The sequence below is a fragment of the Suncus etruscus genome, chromosome 17 (genome assembly GCF_024139225.1).
Source record: "Suncus etruscus isolate mSunEtr1 chromosome 17, mSunEtr1.pri.cur, whole genome shotgun sequence".
NCBI classification, from domain to species: domain Eukaryota; kingdom Metazoa; phylum Chordata; class Mammalia; order Eulipotyphla; family Soricidae; genus Suncus; species Suncus etruscus.
Genome location: NC_064864.1, coordinates 564504 through 579535, shown reverse-complemented (window position 1 = coordinate 579535; position 15032 = coordinate 564504). Strand labels below are relative to the sequence as shown.

General features: G+C 55.3%; 1 protein-coding gene across 1 annotated transcript in view; it reads left to right on the top strand.

Moving 5' to 3' along the window:
* The window catches only part of COL13A1 (collagen type XIII alpha 1 chain), a 126687-nt gene that overhangs the window by 61588 nt on the left and 50067 nt on the right, over nucleotides 1-15032 (top strand). Inside the window, exons 5-10 of the mRNA XM_049790509.1 lie at nucleotides 3124-3159; nucleotides 5458-5484; nucleotides 7247-7297; nucleotides 12280-12315; nucleotides 12910-12936; nucleotides 13909-13935. Coding sequence (XP_049646466.1) covers nucleotides 3124-3159; nucleotides 5458-5484; nucleotides 7247-7297; nucleotides 12280-12315; nucleotides 12910-12936; nucleotides 13909-13935 — 204 coding nt within the window. The remainder of the gene's footprint in view (nucleotides 1-3123; nucleotides 3160-5457; nucleotides 5485-7246; nucleotides 7298-12279; nucleotides 12316-12909; nucleotides 12937-13908; nucleotides 13936-15032) is intronic.

The following is a 15032-nucleotide window of genomic DNA, read 5'->3' as shown; positions in this document are numbered from 1 at the left end:
TCTCTACCTAAGGTTCCTTCCTTCTCTGCACCCCCTTCACCCCAGTTCATCCTCTAGACCTTGAGATTATACTGGAAGCCCTTGAATAGTCTCAAATGCATGCTCAGCAATGACTTTCTTTATAAAGTGCATGTGGGTGGACATTTGGCTGAGACTAAAACGCACGCACGCACACACACACACACACACACACACACACACACACACACACACACACACAAACTCCCTCTGAGCAGAGCCCCGGAGCAAAAGAGGATGGGGAAATTGGTCTCATAAAAGCCAAGGAGAGGAAATCAGGTGATGGGGGGCACGTGGGCAGATTGGGCTGTTTCTGACAACCGCCACCTTGAAAAAGCATTTGGGGAAATTCCCAGATGAGAGGCTTTGCACACCGTTTGCAGCTGCCGACCCATTCCGCGCCTGCCCCTCACCCGGGCGGCGTTTTACAGCCCCAGACTGCAAAGAACATTAGTGTTTCAAAGACACCAAAACACATATTCTGAAAGAGTGTTCAGAAGTTCTGGCGTGCGTGAGCAGGCTGTGGAATGCAGTGCACTGCCCAGGGCCTGTGGGCCAGGCATCCTTGGCCATGAGGCGGCTTTTCCTTCAGGAAAGGGCAAGAAAGGGACCCAGAGAAGAGTCACTGGCTGTGGCCCCTGTGAGGTACAAGGCGCGTCAAACCCAGAATTGCTGTGAAGTTCAGTCGAGTAGGTGCCAGGCTCTGGGGTTGGCTGAGTGGCCAGAAGCTGTGGCCCACGAACGGACAGAAGACCGGGAGCCTCGGAGAGGGGCTCAGTTTCTAGGGAGGTGTAGGGCAATGGTCAGTGTGGACAGCCATATTGATTCTGACCTGCTGTGGCCAAGTCTGGCCACTTCATGTTCGTTTCGGAACAATTTCAGTTGCTTCTCTTTTCAGAACTATTGCTGACTCTGGCGTGTCACTGAGACCCCGGATGCTAATTGTCCCTGGCAAGGTTTTCTTTGACCTCAGTGGCCACGAGCACAAGCAGAATCACCCAGAAGTGTCCGTGTCCTTACGGGACATGTGAGCCCTGATTTCTCCCGCATCACACCCCCATCCCCTCCGACACACATGGGACACATTTTCTGAGGTCTTGGCTGTCTTCAGCGTCTGTCCTTCCAGGCGCTTAGCAAAGCCCAGACCCGTCCCCCTTGCCCAGACCCGATGACGTCTCCACACACATGATTGCAAAAAAAGATTTTCACTCGGGAGTGGGGGCGAGGGGACAAAACGTAAGAAGCAGATTTCCAGAGTGAGAAAAAGTAACTCCTGGCGACCGAGGCGTTTCCTCTGAGTCGCTGGCAGGTCCTGGTTCTCAGGCCTTCTTGTGCCCTGGGTGTCTGTGAGGGTTGTGGGGGGACTGTGGAACTGGATGCTGCCTGCTGTGTTCTCAGACAGGACCCAGGAAGGAGTTTAAGAAATGTGGGCGCAGCTCCTCGGCTCTGGCAGGGACAGCTCTAGAGGAGTGATTTGCCCATCCCTCACGTGCCCATCTATCTTGTGCTCATCTGTTCCATGCTCATATGTCTTATGGCAGTGCTGCTCACCCTGGCTCTGTACCTGCAAGTCCAGTATCCAGGCCAGAGATGGGATGGAAGGAAGGGAGGGAGGGAGGGAGGGAGGGAGGGAGGGAGGGAGGGAAGGAAGGAAGGAAGGAAGGAAGGAAGGAAGGAAGGAAGGAAGGAAGGAAGGAAGGAAGGAAGGAAGGAAGGAAGGAAGGAAGGAAGGAAGGAAGGAAGGAGAGGAGGGAGGGAAGGAGAGGAGGGAAGGAAGGAGAGGGAGGAAGAAAGGAAGGGAAGAAAGGAGGGAGAGGAAGGAAGGAGAGGAGGGAAGGAAAAAGGGAAGGGATGGAGGAAGGAGGGAAGGAAGGAGAGGAGGGAAGGGAGGAAGGAAGGAAGAAAGGAAGGAGAGGAAGGAAGGAAGAAAGGAAGGGAGGGAGGGAGGAAGGAAGGAGAGGAGGGAAGGAAAAAGGGAAGGGAGGGAGGAAGGAGAGGAGGGAAGGGAGGAAGAAAGGAAGGAGAGGAAGGAAGGGAGGAAGGAAGAAAGGAAGGAAGGGAGGGAGGGAGGGAGGGAGGAAGGAAGGAGAGGAGGGAAGGAAAGAGGGAAGGAAGGGAGGGGGGAGGAAGGAAGGGAGGAAGGAAGGACGGAAGGGAAGGAGAGGAGGGAAGGAAGGAGAGGAAGGAAGGGAGGGAGGAAGGAAGAAAGGAAGGAGAGGAAGAGAGGAAGGAAGGGAGAGAGGAAGGAGGGAAGGAAGGAAAGAGAGGAGGGAAGGAGGGAGGAAGGAAGGAAGGGAAGGAGAGGAGGAAAAGAAGGAGGGAAGGAGGGAGGGAGGAAGGAAGAAAGGAAGGAAGGGAAGAAAGGAGAGGAAGGGAAGGAAGGAGAGGAAGGGAAGGAAGGAGAGGAGGGAAGGAGGGAAGAAGAAAGGAAGGGAAGGAAGGAGGAAGGAAGGAAAGGAAGGAGAGGAGGGAAGGAAGGAGGGAAGAAAGGAGAGGAAGAGAGGGAGGGAGGAAGAAGGGAAGGAAGGGAGGGAGGAAGGAAGGAAGGAAGGAAGGAAGGAAGGAGAGGAGAGGAGGGAAGGAAGGAAGGAGGGAAGGGAGGGAGGAAGGAAGGAGAGGAAGGAAAGGAAAGGAAAGGAAGGAGAGGAGAGGAGGGAAGGGAGGAAGGAAGGGAGGGAGGAAGGAAGGAAGGAAGGAAGGAAGGAAGGAAGGAAGGAAGGAGGGAGGGAAGGAGGGAGGGAAGGAGGGATGGGAGGGAGGGAAGGGAGGGAGAGAGGGACAGAAGGAGGGAGAGAAGGAGGGAGGGAGGGAAGGAAGAAGGGCCTGGGACCCCTGATGAAATGCACAGGAAACTGAGGTCCAGACTGCTGGAAGCTCTTTCCATGGTATCCTATGCAAGAACTTTCTTTGCACAGAGTTCAGAAACTGATCAAGCAGGGTGCATAAAGTGAGCAAGTGAGGTACAGGAAGTGAGCAAGATAGTTGAAGCCTGAGCAAGTTTGCCCACACGACACGCAAGAAAGAGTGTGGACCCACAGCTATTGCTTGGGGTCTTCACACATGGCCCTGCCTCTATTGTCTAATTGTCTCTGCCTCCTTCACCAGGGGGACAAAGGCGCCATTGGGATGCCTGGACGTGTGGTGAGTTGGTGCATGTTCCTGTTTGGCACTCACTGCTTCCTTTCCATGCTGGTCTGTCCCACACCATGACAAGGGTGCCCCCCGGCCAGCTCTGAGGAGACCCTCAGCCTCCTCTACTTGAGTAGCTTCAGAGAGAACCAGGCCAGGAGGGGACGTTTCAGATTTTACGCTATGACTGTTCAGATCACTTCCAGGGCAAAGCGTGAGGAGAGCTCTGCCCACCACATACTGGGTGACTGGTGACGTGAGGAGGCCCTATTGCCCTGTCCCTACCCCCAAACTACAGTCCAATCTATGACTGAGAGTTTCTCTGCTGCCATCTCTCAGCAAATGTCCCCTAATTGCCTGGCAGAAACTGCCACAGAGCTGCTGCCCTAGATCCAGCTCAAAGAGCTGAACAGTTCCAACACGTTATTTCTAGGGGAAAATCAAAGATGGCCCCAGAGAAGCCAGAAATCTGGGAGACGCCTCAGAAGTGTGAAGTGCACCTTAGAGTGGGGGTGCTCTCCAGGGTGATGGTGATGGTCTTTGGTGGGCTAGAAAAAGCAGTCAGTGCAGGTCCCTGGGGCCACACTCTGGCCTCACAGGCTCCCAGCCTTCACCCTTGGCCCCACCTTATTAGCTTTGCGTCATAATGAGCCTCATTCCTGTCCTGGATGGCTCAGCCCTGACCCCCTGTCTGGTGTTCAGGGAGCCCTGAGTTTCCTTGTTTGGTGCAAAAAGTAAAGACATGCAAATCTCAGAACACCTAAGCATGCTCACTGCATTCCGGGCACAGCACAGACAACCTGGCTGGTCAGTCTGGGTTCCCTGGGTTCCCTCAGGGATGGCAGGAGGCAGGCGCTGTGTTTGTGCTCATTTTTCAGATGGGGAAACTGGTGTCGGATCTGCCACCAGGTCGTTCAGCCAGAGAGAAGCTGCTCTGGGATTTGAACCCAAGCAGCAGGGCCCCAGATCTATGATCTTTTGTATTGGGGGGGAGGGTCGATCCACATCTGGTGGTGTTCAGGGCTCACTCCTGACTCTGCACTCAGGGCTCACTCCTGGCGGTACTCGGGGGAACATACGGGATGTCGGGTGGAATCCAAGTGTGCATACAAGGCAAGCACACTACCCACTGGACTCTCTCTCTGCCCCCAAAACTGTGCTCTTGACCCTGACTGTGGCCCGTTCTTCAACGGATCACAGTCCTCAGGAGGGGGTGGGTCTTAGTGGAGTGAGAGTTTTAGAACCTGAGAAGTGACTCATGTCCCAGAACTCCGAGCTCCTCTCAGCAGCTGTGGGCCAGACTCTGAGGCCGGAAGCCTCTCGACGCTCCCCTGCTACCTGGATGCTGCCCTGTGCAGACCAGCGACACCTCAGCCAGCCTGTCTGGGCATATGCTCTCCCCGGCCCAGATTGGCACCGGCTTGCCTAGGATTGGGTGCTGTTGGCTTTATCCCCAAGTTCTCTGCCACAGTCCTTAGTCCTCATGGTGGTTGCAGGTCCTGCTTCCTTATTATTTTCAGGCCTCTTCGTGCTTTCCTGAGGCTTGTGCCCTCGAGAATGTGACAAGGAGTCATGGCGGCCTATGGAGAGCTTGGGGTGGTCAATGGGCAGTGACGTGTCCACACCTCTGTACCTCTGCTCCATGCTCCGTCCCCCAATGGGTGTGCGGCTGTGGCCCCACCACGGCCTCAGATGGCACCTTAACAGCTCCGGGGAGTGAGGGCCCTCCTGCCCATGTCCAGCTGACCTGACAGCCAGCAATGCCCACCTCACCTCACGGGGCCCAGCAGCGAGGCCTCAGCAGATTTTCTACTCTGTGTGTGTCTCTCACACACTCTATCTGTTGTTCTCTCCCACTCTCTCTTTTTATCCCTTTATTTCCCTCTTGCTGTCACTCCCTTTTTTTCTCTCTTCTCCTCCTCTCACATTCTGTCTCTCATTGTCTCCCTTGCGCTCTCACACACTCTCTCCTTTGTACATACAAGTCTCTCTCTCTGTCTCTCTCTTACACACACACACACACACACACACACACACACACACACACACACACACACACACACGCTGTTCTAGCTCTCCTTGGAGCGGCCACAGGGCTGGCCAGGGTGAGGCACTAGCTGCCCGTTGGCCACTAGTCATCCCCCGCATCCGCCTCCGTGTGGGGTTTCGCCTCCTATTTCACGGCGACTTATTTTGCTGTGTCCCTGTGCTGTGAGCTCGAATTCCGGGGGGGCGTTCTTTTCTCTCACCCTCTCTTTTTTCTCCCCGGCTCTGTTCCCTGCAACCCCATCTTGTGTGTGGCTGCCCCAGGGCCTAAAGGGTCAACCAGGCGAGAAGGTGAGTCCTCCCGGGTCCTGCCTGCGCTCTCCTCTGGCCTCCCCTTGCACCCATGGACTCTTGAGGGGGAGGGTGCTGGGGCCCTATCCCAGCCCCGTGGACCTGTGCAGCACCCATAGCCTCTCGTGACCCACTTTGCTAACAGCTCCCACACGTCAGCAGCAGTCATGGGGATCCTGGGCGGTGGTCCCAGCTTCCCTGGCTCAGCGGGTCTCCAGCCCCTCTCTAGCCAACAGACCCTGTTTCTCGCAGTCACCCCTCCCTTTACCAAGGCAGACCCAGAGGTGCCGTGTGTAGCCTGGACACCTCTGGGCTGCCCAGGGGCCAAACTCCAGAACCCCAAGACTGAAATGTCCGTTGTGGAGGGTTCTCCAGGCCTCACAGAGCAGCGCCTTTGTAGAGGAGAAGCTAAGACCTAGGGAAGGGGTGGGGTCCGCCCTGGGACCATTGGAGTGAAGGTGAGAGGGCCAGAGGCCTCCTGTGCCCCCTGCAGTAGGGACCTGCCAGAGACACCCCCAAGCCGAATCCTGACAGCCCAGCAGTCCCCTCAGCTGCCACCTGGTCCCCAGAATGCCACCCCAAGTCTACCCAGGATTTGCCTCTTCCCTGGCCAGACTGTTCTGTTTCCTGGGGAAACTGAGGCACAGAGAGGCAAGTTCACAAAGCCCGAGCACACAACAGAGAACAGCAGAGCTGGAGACAAGCCCTGGGGTGGGTGCCTGTGAAGACCACAATCTCTCTAGCTAAGAGGGGACTGAAAGGACTGACAGCTGCCTGCCAGGGTCCTCTGCATCTGTGTAAGGACCAGAGTTCAGGCTGCTTGCACCCGGGGTCCTTGCAGACACTTCCAAGCACTCTTGAGTAAAGCTTCCAGCAAGGATGAGAAAGAGAGAGAGAAAACGAGTGAGTGCAGCTGGACTCTCCTAACAGGAGGCTCTGCGCTCCACACCCTGCCACCTTGTAGGAAATGAGAAAGATAATTGTAGGTTCTGCTGTCCTAGGCAGGGCCCATCTCCCTGAGCTCTTTCTATGGCCCTCAGGGAGATGGGCCCTGCCTAGGACAGCAGAACTCAGGGGACTGGGCCTGAATCTTTGGCGAGGACAGCTGAGTGTGCCCTGGTGGGGCTTGGGGTACCCAGTGGCCTGACCTCCTCCCAGCTGGGCACATCTGGGACAGATGCTGCCAGTTCATCAACCCAGCCCCTCTGCTCCGTCCCTTCTGCCAGCCTGTGCCACCCCCACCGTATATATACAGTTAGCTCCATCCCCACGACTTGAACCAGCACTTGGTGCTCCCAGAATCCCCAGCACTGAGGCCAGAGATTCTCCTCCTTGGCCTCTGGGCCTGGTGCCCTGGTGCCTGCTCTCCGCAGGGGCCTGTGCTGTCACCATGCAGCCAGAGGAGCGTTCAGGGATGAACGTTGGGGTCTTTGGGGTCATGGGTGCAGGGCCATGCGGAGACTAATGCTGAGCTGAGTGGGCCCCGTCTCCCCTTGCCACCTGCCTGCCAATCCGCCCTGAATTCTCGCTCCCCTCTTGCCTCAAGTTCCCCCCGCCCTCACCATTGCCCTGTACCCCAAAGGCTCCTCCTGGGCCCCTTGTCGTTCTTGCCAATGCTCTTCCTCCCACCGCGCCCTCTTGTCCTCTGGCTCTGTGCCCATCATGCCCCACTTTCCCCCCTGCCAGCTGCTCTGTCGCCTCCTTTTTGTACTGTTCTGCCACACCCCCACGCCATCCCTCTCTGTCCCCCTCTGTCCCACAGGGGGCCCCAGGAGACTCCGGGATGTCCATCATCGGCCCCCGAGGCCCCCCTGTAAGTGTTTTTGCTTTTCTCGAAGGTAGTGAGTTAAGGGGAAGGGTCTAGGGGGAGAGGCAGTGGCCACGGGGTAGGGGGGGACACGGCCCCCACACCGGGCTCTGGGGCTGGGGCTGCTGTTGATGTTACAGCAAGTGACCTACTAAGACGTACCTAAATCACCGCCTCTCTGTGGGCCTTCCACCGAAACAGCAGCAGCTGTGAGGCGGCCCTGCTGTTTACTCGTGGAGGGGTGCTAAGGGGTGCTCCAGCTGTCCTAGGAACCAGCCTTGTTTCCGGGAGCTCGGGAACAGGTACCCAGAGCCCAGAGTTACCGGGCCAGGCGCCCCATCTTGGTCTTGGCAGAAGTCCAGCCTTATCCCCCCTCTTTGGGGAGCATTGGGCCCTTCACCTCAGGTCCCTGCCCCTGTGATTTCAGACTTGGGAAGCCGGACTCTTTCCCCACTGACGCTGCTGCCAGGGCACAGAGGGGACCACGTGGTGATGCTTTTGCGGCAAAGAAAACCACGAGCCACTTTTCTCAGACATGGCACCACCCGCTCCCACCACATCTGCTTATGTCAGAGTGGGAGGACCCCAGATATGCCGTAGCACAGCCCCCCTCAGACAAGGAAACTGAGGAAACAGGATTGTGGTTGGGATCCTACTTAGCATCTGAGATGGAGATGGAGCCCAGCATCCTGGCACAGGATGCTCTCTTCCCCACCCTTGCAGACCCTTTAAGCTAGCCCAAGGTTGTCGTGTCTATGCGGAGCCAGAGCTAAGTTCCTCTCAGTCCCCACTTGCAGCGGGGTGGGGAGCCTGGGCTGCCGATTCTGCTCAGCAGACACAAGTAGGCCTTGGGCGGGGCCCCCTCTCAAAGGGAGGGTGCTCAGCCCTTGAGTACCCCTCTAGTTACTTCAGGGAGCCTTCGAGCACTACTGCAGTAGGACTTGTGTTAGGTTCATACACTTACTGTGGGTGTTGACTTCTCAAGGAGCTGGCCCTAGCACTTTGCTAGGTGCTCCTGCATGCGACTTGCGGGACAGTAAGGACAGGTGAGTGCAGCTTGCCTGGGCTGTCACAAGGCTAGAAAGAGCAGCTAGCACTATTTTTCAAATGCAGAGCGTGCATGGACGCGTGAGTGGACGAGTGTGTGGACATGTATGAGGATGAATGCTTGGACGAGTGAGTGGACATGTATGTGGATGCATGCTTGGACGAGTGAGTGGACATGTTCATGGACTCTGGAGGGCAGGCACTGGCCCTGTACAGAAATACAGTTAGCCTAACTGCTTGCAGGCAAGACTGGTGAAACATTTTGGCTTTTAATTTTCAGCCACAACTGGCAATGTTCACAGCTTATTCCTGGTGCTGCACTTAGAAAGCACTCCCGGCAGACTCAGGGGACTGTAGGGGACTCGGGATGGAGGCTGGATTGGCCTTAGGCAAAGCAAATGCTCACTCCGCTGTGCTATCTCTCTGGCTCCACTGAGCTATTTGGGAATTGTTAAGGGGAGGCATTCAGCACTGCATATATAACATTTGGAGAGAGGAAAGAAGAGTGGCAACCCTCCTGGCAGAGGGTTGAGTAGATGGGGTGGAAGTGGAAAGAAGTGGGCAGTGTGGCATGTTGGGTGTCCTCAGAATGTCCAGGGAGGTATCTGACACTCCAGAACAGGCAGTTCCTACCACACCCATCCCTGTGTGCAGTGCCCTTGTGCTGGAATCCAGAAATCAACTTGGTGGCAGTATTTACACCACAGAAATTGGCAACCGTTGTACAAGGCAAAACTCTGCTTCTGCTACTATTCCTTGCCTCAACCAGAGAGTTGCATTTCCCAGAGGCATTTTCTTGGAGAGGTCAGGACTGATTGGAAGTAAGAAGCAAGAGATGGCCAGGTCAGGGCAGTTGTAAGATGGGGCCTCCTGCACAGTCAGAAAGGAGGGAAGAGGGACATCTGGTCGACCTTTCCAAAAAAGCCTTCTGTCTGGCAGGGTTGCTTTTCCCTAAACAAGTGGCACTTGTGAGGAAGGACCAGAGAGCAGGATCTACTTCTAAAATCACATGACTTTTCTCCACCTTGCCATGGAATTATGGGAGGCAATTTCAGGGCAGAAGGTGAAGCTTATTTCCCCGGTTTTTAGATACCAGAGCATGATATCAGTCAGTGAACCATCTACCAGTCACTCTATAAATGGAAAATGATCCTATTCCAGTGATTTGTGGACTTAGGAGTCCTATAAAAATAACAATTTCTTTTTTATTGGAAAAAAAGAAGAAAAAAGAGTTTGCATGGAAGTCAGGGGAAGTCTGAAAAATAAGGAAGAGGGGAATAATGAGGAAGAGGAGCCTTTACTAGATACCGAAATGTACTGTGCAAACAAAGCAACTAAAACAACAAATAGAGCAGAAATGGAGAAGCCAGAAATTAAGCCAAGGCACCTGGGGAATTTGACATCTGGGAATTGGGTCCACGACAAAGGCTTGATTTCACAATAGGAGGAGAAAAATAAGTTGTTTAGGAAATCAAACCTGGACAACTGGCCTTTTTATTAATTAAAAAAATAAGTAAAACTGAAGGAAACATTAAAAAAAAGAGAGAGAAAAAAAAACCCTGACCTGAATCTCTACTTGATTTGCTCTCTCAGTCTCAACTCCAAAGAAATAAAATATTTCAATGTAAACTAGGAAGCTGAAAAATACCAGAATAAGCCCATACATGCATGCATGTTTTATAATTCCGAAAGGCCCTTTGCAAAATGACCTACAACCCAGCCAGAGGAAACACTCGATAAACTGTGGATGTACATGTAGGATTTCCATATGGCAAAAAGTGGACCATAAACAAAAGCAAAGCTACATCCTCGGTGGGCAGAATATTTGCAACAGAAGGAATTCCCAGGAGCTCCTAACTTGACTAATAGCTTTCCTCAGATCAGTTGGAAAAAGACAAACAACTCAGTTGAAGAGATCAGTAAAGAACACAAACAGGCTAGTAAACACGGGAAGGGATGCCTGACCGCAGCGTCCTGCAGTGAAGATGTGAGTTAGAACCCAGATGAAACCCATCCAAGAGCCTTTCGGGTCCCTCCTCTGCAGGGAGCAAAGACCAGTTTCCATTTGGTCTGTGACAGCATTCTTCCCCACATCCCCCCCAAAAAGTCTTGGTTAGCCCTGCCTTTGGTTCTGGTCAGGAGAGCTGCGTCCCCTCGAAGGCTGGCTCTGTAGTTAGCAAACCGTGTGATTATCCCTGCCATGTAAACAACCGGGAGTGGGGCTCGGGAGCCATTTCTTGGAAACCTCTCCTGCCGCTGACCTTTCCCTCTGGCCTCTCGTGTTCGGCTGAGTTGAACGTTTACACTCAGAGGTCTCAGGGGTCACACTACACGCTTTCCGGGTTTTCTCCTTAGCGCTATTCATAGCATCACTTACCCTGGAGGGGAGCGTGGCATCTTCCCCCTCTGCATTTGGGGGCTGGCCAGGGGCCCGTCCTGGGCCTGCAGCTCACTCCAGCGGACTACCTGCCCCACCGGTGCACCCTCCTGTCCTCTTAATCAGCTCTCTTGAGTGTGTCCCCTGAGGGAGGCCTCTGGAGTCTCTCATCCATGGCTTCGGGGAGAACCCTCACTTTGCAAAGATGTGGCAGGTTCCTAGCCAGCGGCTGCAGAGACATGTTCCTCTGGCTCAGATCTGCAACCCGGGCTGGCCTCTGAGCAGTGAGGGTTCTCTGTCTCCCTGTTCTGCTTTGGTGTGCCTAGCTTGATGTGAGTCAACACGTATCATCACTGGCAGCCATAGTGTGAATAGATTGTACAGCCTGGTTGTGATTTGGTGGCTGTCCTTGGTCCCCACTCGACAGATGGACACAGAGGTACCTTATAACCACGTGATTCCAACTGGGCTCAAAAGCCCAAGCTTGGAGAAAGATGGAGCCTTTCAGGGTTCGGAGGAGACTCCCTGCCAGGCGTGTGTCTGATGTGAGAGAGCCCACGGCTGAGCCCCTGTGCCCAGGGAGTGAGTAGGGGAAGGATGAGGGTGCACACAGCAGCCACGATGGCTTTTCCCTAAACCTAGAACAAGGAATAGGGGGTTCTTGATGGCTGGTTCCTGAGAAGGAGGTGACTTTGGGAGGAACCACGCTGAGCTGCTCCTGGCATCAGGGGTTACTCTTGGCTCTGTTCTCAGGAACCACTTCTAGCAGTGTTCAAGGGACCATATGGACTGCTAGGGATAGAACTCAGATTATGTATGTGCAAAGCAAATGCCCTCCCAACTGACCTATCACTCCAGCCCCAGGAGTGACATTTCTTTGCTCTCCATGGCTGGTCCCTGCCCAGCTCAGTGGCACAGCCCTGATGGACTCCAAGCCACTTGCCCTGAAACGTGGCCATAAAACCAAGTACCTCAGTGACCCTCGTCGGGTCTCCCATTTGGAGAGCCTTCTGCACAACCAAACCTCCCGAACCTCTAGGGTGGAGGGACATGCAGGTGCGGGAATTCCCCTGCAACCAGCAAAGAACTGGGGGAGTGAGGAGGAAACAGCCTGCTAGCCAAGACCAGGAGAAAGTGAACAAAGTGGCCAAAAACACTTTGGGAAGGTCAGAGTTCTGCAGGTCACTGCGCTCCAAACCATCTTCAGATAAGTGGCCCAGCAGTGATTGTGTAACTCGAAAGGACAGTGTGGTGGGGCTGAGTCCTTTCCACATGGTCCCCACTGTCCCCGCGGTCCCCCCTATCTCTGTGGCCCCACTGTCCCCATTTTCAGCCATTTTCCATGCTTAAGTGCTGAGTTTCTGGGGAGTCCCCAGGGGCTGCTTCCCAGGAAGACGCCTGCTCTGCCCCATTCCCAGTGCCCAGAGACCTAGGACATTCCACACCCCTCTCTTCCCTCCTCCCAGCCCACTCAACTTGGTGAGTGAGTGTGCTTCTGGGAGTCAGGCAGGGTGCTCAGGATTCACTCTTGTTCCTCCCATCATCCTCCTTTTCTTCTTCTCAGGGCCAGCCGGGCACCCGAGGTTTCCCTGGATTTCCGGTGAGTGGGGGCGCTGGGTCCATCTGCCCATCCTTCAGTCCCAGCTCTCCCTTCCTAGTCCTGAGTGTGTGAGGACCACCTCCTGTGGCCTGTCACCTGGAGGACACCGGGGGGACACAGGCCCAGAAAGAGAAGTCAGGGGCAGTCGGGATGCAAGAGATGGTGGCCTGCAGTGTGGTCGCAGTGAGCAGGCACCTGAGCATCCTTGACCCCTGCTAAAAGGCACAAGAGAAGCTGTAAGAGGAGGTGGAATGTCAGCCCCATCTCTGCAGCCCTTAACGCTGTTCCCCTGGCTGCCCGGAGGCCAACTCACCCCTCCCCTCAGGGACCCCCTGATGCTAGCAGCCTCTCAACAGAGAGGGGGTCTCTGGGGAGATCCATTGGGATCTCCCTCAAACCTGCATGTCTATCTCGTTTCCTCACAAGGATCCCCAGGGGTAGGAAGGTCTGGTGTTTTCATGTTCTTTTAGGGGGGGAGATAGGCCTGGGTTAAGCCAGGGTCACACCAGCAGGCCCATGCCTGAGTCTGTTGGATGGGAACCTCTCGGGTCAGGCAGGGGCCTAGGGGTGCTCACTATCTCTTTCCATTTTCAGGGCCCCATTGGACTGGATGGCAGGCCGGTGAGTACACCCCGTGTGATGGGAGAACCACACTCCTCTTTGTCAAAGTCCCTCGGCCTTTGACTTTGGGTCCCTGGCCCCGTGGGGACACAGACACAGAAAGGGGCTCTGGCATCCAAACAAGAGGGCCCCTAGCACCCACTGATTGGGGGTGCCTGGGAGGAGGCTAGGGCAGGGAGAACAGTGGGGGAGCAGCAAGGCAAGAAGAGGGCAGAGGAGCACAGCCCTGGGAGGAGCCCACGCTGACCATGGCTCCCAACTCCACCCTTATTCTCCTATTTCCATTCCCGTTCCCAGAGTCTCTCTTCCAGGACACACTTCATACCCACTGAGTCTGCTGGGACATTAAATGCACACACACACACACACACACACACACACACACACACACACACACACACACACAATCCCTCAGTTTTTGGGGAGAGGAGACACACCCACCCATTCTCCTAGAAGGACTGACCTGGAGCTGGCAGGACCCCTCCAGGCCCCTTAAAACTGCCCACACAGTGAGGGCCCACACCACCTACTCCGTGTCAGTCCACCCTGAGGTGGGGGGTCCACCAAAGGAGGGGCTGGAGCGACAGCAAGTGGGCAGGGCAAATGCTTTGCACAGCGCTCACCCCAGTTGCATCCCAGGCATCCCATAAGGTGCTTTGAGCATCTCAAGGTAGGGATCCCTGAGCGCTGCTAAGTGTGATCCTGCCCCCAAAAGCAAAGCCAGCCTTGGTGAGGTCAGAGCAATAGCACAGTGGGAAGGGCGCTTACCTTGCATGCAGCTGACCTGGGTTTGAATCACCAGCACTCTGATGCTCCTTTGAGCCCTAGCAAGAGAGGTCCCTGAGTGCAGAGCCAGGAATTAGCCCTGAGCACTGCTGGGTGTGACACCTCACCCCCATGAAAGAACTGTGCAAAGGAAGCCTTGGGAAGGGCCTGCCCCAGCTGCGTTCCTAGCTTCATGCTCTTTTGCAGGGCTACTCCGGACCTAAAGGAGAAATGGTAAGACCCAACTCCTCTGTTCCCAGAGGATGGGCCCTCCCCAGGGGGACCAAGCAATGCCCAACAAAGGGGCTCAGGGGCAGAGGGGGTGGCTATCCCCAAGGCCAGCCCAGTCACAGACAAACCCAGCTAAGTTTTCACCCACACGCAGGAGGCATGGGGACAGGTGGGAAGTGGAGAGGGGCCAGAGTGCAGAATCTGTGCTTGGGTAGTGCCACTTGGGACAGTCAACCTCTGCCCACACCCATGGACCCAGAAGCCAGCAGCACCCTCGAGGAGTTGGTCAGCCGTGGACATCTGCCCTACCCGTGGGCACTGGGGAAGCACTTACGTCCTCCTTCTCCTGCCCCTCGTCTCTCTGCAGAGACTTTGATGGCTCTGATCCTTCATCCTCTTTCCCTGGGGTCCCCTTCCAGGGCCAACTGAGATTGTTTTACCCCTATGCCACACCCACCCTGGGCAGACACACCCTGTCCTTCTGGCCAGCCTTTGTGGGTACTGAGAATTCCCCACTCTATTCCCCTAGATCCATCTGCCCTGCACACCCAAAGGCTGTGGGCTGCCTCTCCCGGGAGCTGGGCTGGAGCTAAGGGTTCAGAATCCACCCTGAGAGGGCTAGAGAGATAGCACAGTGATAGGGCGTCTTGCCTTGCATGCAGCTGATCCAAGACAGACAGTGGTTCCCATCCTGGCATCCCATATGCCCCCCCACCCCCGTGTCTGCCTGCCAGGAGAGAGTTCTGAGTGCAGATCCAGGAGTAAGCCCTGAGCAAAGCCAGGCATGACCCAACACTCCTCCCCCAAAAAAAAGAACCCACCCTGAGGACTTGAGAAAGGACAAAAGGGACATGTGCAGACATGGGATCGATCGGCTTTTGCCCCCGTGTATTATAAAGGGGTCCCTTTGGCCTCGCACCTCTGTAGACCTGATAGCCTGATGGGAAAAGTGGACAGATAAGGAGCCCTCTGTGCCAGGAAAGAGAGCCCAACTGAGCTTCCATCTTATGATCACGGGGCTGTCCCAGGGGAGCAATGTAGTTTCCTTGAGCCTTGGGGTCCATGGGTAGCACCAAGCATACAGCACCCAACCTATTTAC